Here is a 10,126-nt window from a genome sequence, read left to right as displayed (position 1 = left end):
CAAACTAAGGCCATAAACGAATATTCCAACTTCGTACGCTACATTAAAAATCGTAACACTAAAATCGACGAGGCTGATCCTCCAGAAGTGTGTCCAGACGCAAACTATGGACCAGCAGTAAGGATAAAACGCTCACATGCCAACGATTATTCACCACACTCTGTGCAGAAGATTTTTAAAGATTCACTTCCAGCTGGTGAACGTACACCTGAAAACACACCGCACCTGTTTGCACCGCCAATAAAGGAAAAGATGACCGCCTATGAAAAGTTTTGCCAGGAAAACTTCTTACCGTTATACTCTGTTGATTTGAGTCCGCCACGTCAGATGGTTGGTGGCGAGATAGCGATGCAGCAGCGTGCAGAGTTGTATTCATTATTATTACACCATAAGGCAGTTTTCGAAGAATCAACATGCGCAACCCCATTTGCCGTACACAGCATCGACACGGGCGAGCATCTTCCAATCGCCTTGCCACCGTATCGATTATCACCGCAACGAAAGATCCTGTTAAGAAAGGAAATAGATGAAATGTTAAGAGTTGGTGTCATCGTAGAGTGCGAATCGCCATGGGCAGCTCCTGTGGTTATCGTGCCCAAAAAGTCAGGCGACATCCGAGTTTGCATCGACTACCGAGAACTAAACGCCATAACCAAGCCAGATCGGTATCCGCTCCACGAGTCGACGATTTGCTGCATGAAGTAAAAGCTACTAACTACATGTCAACGTTGGATCTGCAGGCAGGCTATTGGCAAATCGGTGTTAAGAGCGAAGACCAGGACAAGACCGCATTTATTACCCCGTTTGGTACGTACAGATTTACGCGCATGCCTTTTGGATTGCGAAATGCGCCGGCAACGTTTCAGCGGCTGATTGATCGACTGAAAGCATCTTTAAGTAAGCTCACGATATTTGCGTACCTTGACGACATCATCCTATGTTCCAGTAGCTTCGAGGAGCACCTTAAAGATCTCAGCAAGCTTTTTGAACGGATAAGCCAATTTGGCCTTAAGGTCAACAAAGGAAAATGTCGGTTTGCTTGTCGCGAGGTTAAATATCTTGGACACATCCTAACATCAGCTGGCATACGAGTAGATCCAGATAAGGTCACTGCAATATCACTGCGTAAACCTCCGAAAAACACCAAAGAGTTGCTATCGTTCCTCCAAGCTTGTTCGTGGTATAGGCGTTTCGTACCACAGTTTGCAGATGTCGCAAAACCACTTTCACAGTTGACCAAAAAGAATGCTACTTGGGTATGGACAGATGACCAACAAGGTGCGTTTGACAAATTGAAACAGTTGTTGATAACGTCGCCCATCCTGAAGCAAGTCGACGAAACTATTCCATTTATTTTGAAAACCGACGCTAGTGGATACGCTCTAGGAGCAGTTTTGATCCAGGGGGAGAGTGCTGATGAACACCCCATATAATACGCGAGTAGGCTTTTGACTAAAGCGGAGCAAAACTACTCTACCATTGAAAGAGAAGCTCTTGCCATCGTGTGGGCTGTCCAAAAGTATCGTGGCTACATTGAGGGATCCGAGGTAAAACTCATCACAGACCACCGGCCGCTTAAATGGCTTATGTCACTCAAATCACCGACTGGACGCCTAGCTCGATGGGCACTGCTCCTACAGCCATATAATCTGACCATCGACTATAAACCTGGTAGAATAAATGTCGTGGCAGACATGTTGTCAAGGCCACCTTGTGCGGATGGACATGAATCCAAAGAATCATGCAATATATGCTCGTTCGCCGCTGATCTTCCACGTCTAGGAGCGAAGGAAATACTGCCAGCTTAGTGATCCCACTTTAAAAGTAATTATTGATTGTTTCGAGGGAGAAACTGATGATGTGGTGCATTGGAGTAAACGAGGTTTCACCATGAATGACGGCGTGCTTTACTGCTACAACGACGAGGAGAGCGAGGAGGCCCAGCTAGTTGTTCCAGAATCCGATCGCCCGGCTATTTTAAATAACTTCCACAATAAAGACACTGCCGGTCATTATGGAATCGACCGGACGTTGTCTAAAATATCATCGCGTTACTATTGGCCAGGTATGCGAAAAGACGTTGAGAAACATGTCCGGAACTGTATCGAGTGTCAACGCTATAAGGTAACCAACTTGAAGCCAATGGGACAGTACCAGACAGTTTCCAGCAAACAGCGTTTTGAAGCCATAGCCATTGATCTGTTTGGACCACTACCACCAGACGCGAATGGCCTGCAGTGGATTTATATTATTGAAGACGTGGCTAGTCGCTGGGTGGAACTGTTCCCACTGAAAGAAGCATCCGCTGAAAACTGTGCTAAAACGCTTATAGATGAGGTATTCTTGCGCTATGGAGTCCCAAGGCGGATAATAAGCGACAACGGTGTGCAATTCGTGTCAGGTGTGATGCAGAAGGTTGCTTTCTGTCTGGATATATGCTAAGTGTTTACGCCATTCTATCACCCTCAAGCAAATCCTGTGGAGCGGAAGAATCGAGATTTGAAGACGCAGTTGTCCATATTAGTAGGAAGACAACATCGTAACTGGGCAGAGAAGTTGCCAGCCATACGATTTGCGATGAACACCACACGATGCCAAAGTACTGGGCATACTGCTGCGTTTCTTACATTTGGGCGTGAATTACGCACAATCGACGACGTCAGCATGACTTAAGAGCTATCATTCACTCCGAAAATTTCATTGCTGAAATCACACCGTATCTTAGCACGCTCGCCGACGTGTTCAAGGCTACGCAAGAATATGAGCACAAACGACAAGACGCTAATAAAGCCGTCACCAATCCCCGACGACGCGACCAAGAAGGTCTAGAAATTGGAGCAAAAGTGCTTGTGACAACTCACGTTTTGAGTAATGCTGCAAAGGGTGTAGCCCCAAAGTTTATTCCACGCCGAGATGGGCCTTACGTGATTGTTGACAAACAAGGTGCCACCTCCTACGTAATTGCTCATGAGGACAATCTCCAGTATCCTTTGGGCACATACCATGCATCATCATTGACACCATATCGTAGCTCTGACAATGTTCCTGAAGCACCAGTCAACATGTTAAGACGTCGAGGACGACCTCGAAAGATTACCAAATAGGATACATCATCGGGTCGATTTCTGTATCCTAGGGGGAGACTGTAACAACCATCGTTTTTACATATTAATCTACTTCTGTAACAACCATCGTTTTTACATATTAATCTACTTCATTGTTTTATGTTATACCATAAATGTTATGTTATCTGATATACATGTGGACTCACTGTAATGTCCTGTCGAAAATACAACCCTGTGCTGTGCATTTGGGTACGCAAAAAAATGCATCACTGACGTTCTGCATTGTCATGATTGCCTATAAATATTCATGTAAGCATTGAAACTGCGCTCATTTTCATTTTGCATTCGTACGCGCTAGTTCGTTCAATACTGCTTTGGACAACTGGCCTTAATAAAGCAAATAAAAGAAAATACAAGAACACGCGTTTATATTAATCGAAGCACTGCAATTTTGTATGCGACTCTCGTCCGGATTATCGGACAGGTCCATATAAAGGAGTGGTTACGGTCGCTACCAAAAATTATTAGAATTCGTTGGCTTAGCCAATCCTATGCACTACAATCTAAGGAAAAGCAAGTACAACATTTCAATGGGCTATAAAACTGCATACGCAAAACTTTTCGCAAAACTCTTAAAAAAAGTGCAAAATTTTGGCGAAAATGCGCTGAATTTTTTATATTTGCACAAAGTTTGAAATGTGAATTTGTATGGTGTGTGTTTGTTATAGAATGAACTATATTTTTTTAAGAAAATATTTAAAAATAAATAATATAAAAATAAAAAGCTGTTTTGTATTGGATTAAACAGGCCTGCGAAATCTAACTTTTCCCCGTTCCAATAATTATGTTATATTTTTTTAATATCTAGGTCCACACTTAAATTGTCCTAATTTTTAGCAGATTTTTGCCATGAAAAAAAGGTTAAGCCTTCTGTAATTAGTAGTCGAAAACTGATAACAAAACATTTTTTCTAACATGTTGAATATCTTCTTTCTGTTTAATTTATTTGGTTAAAATCTTATTTTTTAGGCGAATGCCGAAAAAGTGCAAGTTCCTGATCAGGTGCACGACTGAGGGGTCATACATAAATACTACCCAGTAGATAATATCAGGAGCTAAAATCGTATCCAAAAGGTTTTCTGAAAGTAATTCCTTTCTCCTTCATTTTTTGTATGGAGCGGCACAAATTGAAAGGCTTCTGCTACTCAAAAAAGAGCTTTCAGAAGGGCTTTTGTAGGACGCCGTTTGAAGAAGTTCTTTTAAAGTTTTTCTTAATTTATAAAAATCATACTTTAAGGAATTTATTTAATTTAATGCCTATTGAATCTTATTTGTAATGCTAAGTAATAAACATAAATATACTTGAGAGATTTTCACTCATATGGTAGGCAATAACTTTCACCTGTGGAGACGCGTCGTTAGCTAGTCTTTCAATGTTGTAAAGGGTAAAATCCCAACAAACATTTAGGTTTGAGCTCAATTCGAGGTTAATTGAGAACTAAGGTATTTCTCAAATCTCCAATGTTGTTTCTCAACAGTACCTCAAGTGGAGGATCATAGCGTTCTCAACAAAAAGGGCATTTTTCTTTGTATGAAAAAATGACTGTTTCTCAAGTTGAGAAAATGCTAGTTCTCAACTTGAACTCTAATGTAATTCTCCAATTGGTCTCAAACATATCATTGAAATACTGAAATTAAAATAGTAAAATACATTATACCTTTTTGATTGAAACGACATACATAGATGAATTTAAATATTAATTTTTCATTTTATTACTCCTTTTGTATTATGTAGTTAATCAATATAGAATTACAATAATTCACTTCACAGTATACAGGCCGACAGTAATTTTACCACTTGATTCACTTCGAGTTTTATCTTCTCTCAAGATTATTTGAGGATACTTTGAAGATTATTTACTTTTTGTTGGTAATTTTCGTCTTTATATAGCTTTCGTTTTTTACTTGATAATTAAAAATTTTTGCACTATTACTTTTTGCGTATCTGCGCGTCGGTTAGAGATGAGTTAGAGAATGATGTTGGATATCAACTTGAGAACTATGAATTTCTCCAAGGTTGGAGAAATATTTTGTTGGTGTTTATTGGGATGTTATTGATTAAGGCTAAAAGGCGGTTACACTGTTCAACTTTCACAGGCGATTAGTTGAATCAAAAGTTTACATCATTTAACTGCAATTTAAACAATGTATACGCCTATTAAATACAATGAATGTGTACGATTGGAAAATAATAATATTTTGAACGAAACTTTTCGAAAATTTCATTAATGCTATAAAACTCGAAAAGGAGGGTAAGGAGGACATTTTTGCTCAAAAGGAGAACAGAGAAGGACAAAATTTTTGAGGAGGGCAAATCACGTTTGAGGAGGACAATCCTCCTCAAAGGAGGACGGTTGGTCAGCTTAGCAATGAACAGTATTGTCAAGTAAAAAAGAATGACAATTTATTTAACAAGGTTTTTCAGTGGGAAAAATAAGAAAATAAGTAAATTTAATTTTCTTTAAGGAGCTAAGGAGAAAATGAATTTTTATAGCTTTTTGCTCCAGCTCCGCTCTACCCAAAATCTTTTGCTCCTTTGCTCTGCTCCGCTCCGAAGCCCTACTTTTTTAGCCCTTATTGGGTAAGTCTCTTAGAATGGCTTCACTTAAGATATCTTCTGGTTATACATACACGAAATGGAAAATGTGATCATGAAGATGCGCTTCATATATAAGATATGTAGAAATTTGCTAATGGTGGTAAGGCAAAGCATTCAAGACTGCGTGAAGGCGCCAAATATTTTTCCAAGTTACATCAAAGTCAAAGGAAATTTGTTCTTTTATAATTTAAAAATTTTGAGCGTTTCACCACATCATTCAGCTGTACGGATTGTGCCACAAAACTGCATTGCTTATAATATCGGAAATTACTTCAAAACAGGGACCAAAAATAAGAGGCGCCACGCCCCCTTATCCGAAATCAAGCAAACTTCACATATTTAAACCATCTGCATGATAGCCCGAATATGCCGCATAAATTTGGTTGAAACCGGTGAAGCCGTTCTCAAGTTATATGGTCACACCAAAAACGTTCACTTATTTTTATATTTTAGTTAGTATTGGTGGTGCCACGCCCCCTTTTCCGAATTCGGGAAAACTTTGCATAAACCATCTGCATGATAGATCGAATATACCACATAAATTTGGTTGAATTCGGTGAAGCCGTTCTCAAGTTATGAGGTCACACCAAAAACGTGCACTTATTTTTATATATAGACTAGCTATACCCTGCCACGCTTTGCTGTGGCATTCCTGTTACATGGATGATAAATTATTAACGAAACAAAGCATACGTTTCATATGAGTTTGATTTTGTAATAAGTACTTGTGTGCACATAATATTTGTCGTGTTTCCCATCTCTGCATTGATATCAAGGATATCTGGTTTGCCGACACGGGAACACGCAACATCTAAGAACTAATCCGCATCTCACTCTAAACCACACTTTTCCAAAGGATAACCTTGAGCATTAGTGATTGTGATTCCGAATGTCAATCGAATTGGAAATTGCAGTCTTTAAAATTGAAATCGTGTATCGGTCGGAATCATGGGAATTCTTCACCTTTGAAAGGCCACGTAAAAATCTTTACTTACTCTACGTTCTTCATCAATTTCTTAACTGCGAGTCGCGTACCGTTGCGGAGTTTTAGCTGATTAATATTCCGCAACGTGATATTTGGCACACCTATTTTCAATTCAGTATGTGGGGTCATCCCTGGAAGATCAATCGAGCTCAAAAATTCCGTTGGATAATTAACTGATTCGTCTTTTTCCACAACGGTGTTTATCGACGTATATGTTATTGTTAAAGCGACTTATGCATTTCCCGCTTAAACAAAGAACAGCGAACACACAGATGCACTTGTTTTTAAAGGTACTTCGCTCGTGTTTAATTGGGTATGAATTTTTTATGTAATTCTGAAATATCTCTTCGCTGAACTTAGTGAAGTGATACGTCGCTGGCATTTTCAGCTATAGTCAACGCTAACCCAGCTTGGCTGTCACACGGTACTTTGATCATCACCGACACTCCACTCCCGGGGTAATTTTTGGCATGGTATTAAGCTACTGCTTACAAACCACACTGGGGCTCTGCACGAATGCATCCCTGGATAAATCCCAGCTCATTGCCCAGCAGGCTAAGGCAGCTAGAGTATGACTACTCCAATGGAGTCCCACAATGAATACACGGTGAAACGGTCACATCTTGCGCCACCGCTTCATCAGCCTGCCCGCATATCTCTCTCTCTCTCTCTCTTTCTCTCTCGCATATCAGGCATATGAAGTGCGTAGCTGACTTGATGTGCACCTATAAACCATACGGACTCATTGAGCTCGATACACAAACACTCGCAAAGGTAATCCCTACCTCCCCAACTACTCTAACTCGACCACAACTCTAAACCTGGGCTCGAATCGTCACATACGAACAAAACGTCACGTCGTCACGTAAAAACAAATTTTTCAGATTATGACGTACGTGAACATAGTCTTTGTCTCATTCAGCTTATACTGCCTGACATATCACGTAATTTTCTTTCGTATGGTTTTCGATCCGTGAACGGACGTTACGATTTGAGCCCTGGTCTCCCGCTCTCCCTTAGCTAAACAGTTGTCACTTTGAATGCTGGATTGAATAACATTAGTGGTGTTCACCAAAGTGAGCAAGTGGCCTGGCAGTCTGGTAAAAGAGCAGACCAGCTCAAGCAACGACTGTTGTCAATACCACTCTTATTTAGTTGATATACATCCTTATTCTTCGCAGCAAGAATAGCTCGTTCACTGAGCCTGTAATTAATTTTCTTAATTAAGAAACATTCTTTCCATCAGTTCTCCTTTCGATGTTCCTTAGTTGCAAAAATTATCAGGCAATACAATTCGTCTTAATCTCTCGTTAGCTGGCAGCTTTCCGTTCCCAATGTCCAGTACTTGTCGCGAAAATCCCTCGGATGCAGTGTATATATGTATGTTCGTCTAGCGACAATGTTGACTATTTCAGGTAAGCATTTATCTAGTGTTAATCAAGAAATTACAGACAATGTTTGCGTAAAATCTCCTGAGGGCAATATCAATACATTCCCGAATGGTTGAACGTTTCCATGCAAATCCCGCGACAATGGATCAAGGACCCCAGCAATTTTTTATGTGCCATCGTGCACTGATCTCAAATAATTAGTTTAAATACTTTCAGAACTGGAACGTCGCTTCCCATTCGAACGACGTGGCCAAGCCAGAGGAGCCGCTGTATTTTCATTCGCTACACTATGTCTATTTCGTTGTAAAGCTTATACAACTCATCGTTCCATCGTCTGCGGTACTCCCGTCGCCAACGCGCAGAGGCCTGTAAATCTTCCCTAAGATCTTTCTCTCCAATACTTCAAGAGCCGTCTCATCGAATGTTGTCATTGTCTAAGCTTCTGCGCCATATACCAGCATGGGCATGATGAGTGACTTATATAGTGTGGTTTTTGTACGTCGAGAGAGAACTTTACTCCCGAATTGCCTACTCAGTCCAAAGATGCATTTGTTGGCTAGAGTGATTCTGCATTGGATTTCCATACTGACATTATTATCGGTGTTAATGCTGGTTCCCAAGTAAACGACATTCTCTACTTTCTCGATATTACAACTGGCAACAGTAATGTGGGTGTCAAGACGGGACTGCTCTGACTTTTTGTTTGATGACAGGAGATACTTCGTCTTGTCTTCGTTGATCACCAAACCCAATCGCTTTGCTTCTTTACCCAACTTGGAAAAGGCAGGACAGACTTCGACGTTTTTGTTACCGATGATATCGATGTCATTAGTATACACCAGAAATTACACGCCCTTGTAAAAAATTGTTCCTGAGTGGTTCAGTTCTGCAGCTCTTATTATCTTAACACTTGCATCATGCGATCATAAATGCCCATCTGAATTCGCTTTAATTTGGGAATGTTTGTTTGGGCATATAACAGGAGTTCACAATAGTAATAGTAATCATAATCATAATAATATTATCTGATGTTATTCAAAATTTCTTTATTCGCAATATAATTAGGCCAAAAACATAGTGGAGCGGCGAGCAAAGAGCATCGAGCAAAGCGTCGATTTAAAACGCATATGTTTCACGTATATATCTAATACTTCTAAATCGATAGTAACGTATCTTCACAATGTGTTTTTATTCCGCAATCAAAGGGAGACAGCCTATCAAATAAATGTTTGCTTGTGTTAGTATAAATGCATGATTCACATATATGTAATACTCCTATATTGGCAGTAAGAGCTAGTACCGTCCGAAAACACTACAGTACAGATATATCAATAAACACGTACGAAAGAAAAGGAACACATACGTTTATAAATAAAAATGTACACAACACATATACAAAAACGGCACTCAAGTACACAATACATTGACAAAAATGGTACTAGACTGTCTCGCTTTGATTTCGGAATGCTTACACATTGAGAACAGAGAACGTATATTTATAGAGAAGGTCCAAGAACTGTGAATGCCACATTTTTCGAGCCAACAAAACTGGCGAAGCGCATTTTAAGAGCGACAAATATTTGGAATAGACAGAGCTAAATCTCACGAGAGCGTTTGGCATGTTAATTAAATATGAATATTGATGATTTTTGTGAGTGTTTGATTTTTTGAGAAAATAATTGTTTTAGGAAAAAAATTTAATTATTTTTTTGGTGATTTGTACAAGTAACATGAAATTAAATTGAAAATATTATATAACATTTTCCGATTTTTTGTGACATTTTATTAATGATTGCAAATAGAAAACGCCCATAAGTGTTTGTGTTTTTTGTGAAAACATTCTGTGAAAAAATCCCTTTTTCCTGTGATTTCTACAAATACTGTAAAAATAAATCGAAAAGGTTATATAGAGGTTGATTTTTGTAATATTTTGTTAGATTTTCAATTATAAAACTTTATTGGAGTAAAATTTTTTTGTAAATAGATTTTTAGGGAAAAAAATAATTTCTTCTCGGTGATTTGTACA

General features: G+C 39.3%; 1 protein-coding gene across 1 annotated transcript; it reads left to right on the top strand.

Moving 5' to 3' along the window:
* The first annotated feature begins 719 nt into the window (after positions 1 to 719).
* Positions 720 to 3,104, top strand: LOC108361373 (uncharacterized protein K02A2.6-like). The gene is made up of 4 exons (XM_017613986.1): positions 720 to 1,256; positions 1,783 to 2,401; positions 2,471 to 2,618; positions 2,726 to 3,104. The coding sequence occupies exons 1-4, from the start codon at positions 720 to 722 to the stop codon at positions 3,102 to 3,104; spliced, it is 1,683 nt and encodes a 560-aa protein (XP_017469475.1).
* The last annotated feature ends 7,022 nt before the right edge of the window (positions 3,105 to 10,126 follow it).

The sequence above is a fragment of the Rhagoletis zephyria genome, unplaced genomic scaffold, assembly GCF_001687245.7.
Source record: "Rhagoletis zephyria isolate East Lansing unplaced genomic scaffold, Rhagoletis_zephyria_1.1 Rzeph_scaffold_00747, whole genome shotgun sequence".
NCBI classification, from domain to species: domain Eukaryota; kingdom Metazoa; phylum Arthropoda; class Insecta; order Diptera; family Tephritidae; genus Rhagoletis; species Rhagoletis zephyria.
The sequence above is the reverse complement of the archived record's forward strand: the minus strand, read 5'-3'. Positions and strand labels throughout refer to the sequence as shown.

Bases quoted from the DNA above. Each gene is read 5' to 3' on its own strand.
- LOC108361373 (XM_017613986.1), top strand. From the start codon at position 720: ATGTCAACGTTGGATCTGCAGGCAGGCTATTGGCAAATCGGTGTTAAG. The intron at 1,257-1,782 runs GTATGGACAGAT...TTCCACGTCTAG, and splicing joins CCAAAAAGAATGCTACTTGG to GAGCGAAGGAAATACTGCCA. The intron at 2,402-2,470 runs GTGTGATGCAGA...ATCACCCTCAAG, and splicing joins CGGTGTGCAATTCGTGTCAG to CAAATCCTGTGGAGCGGAAG.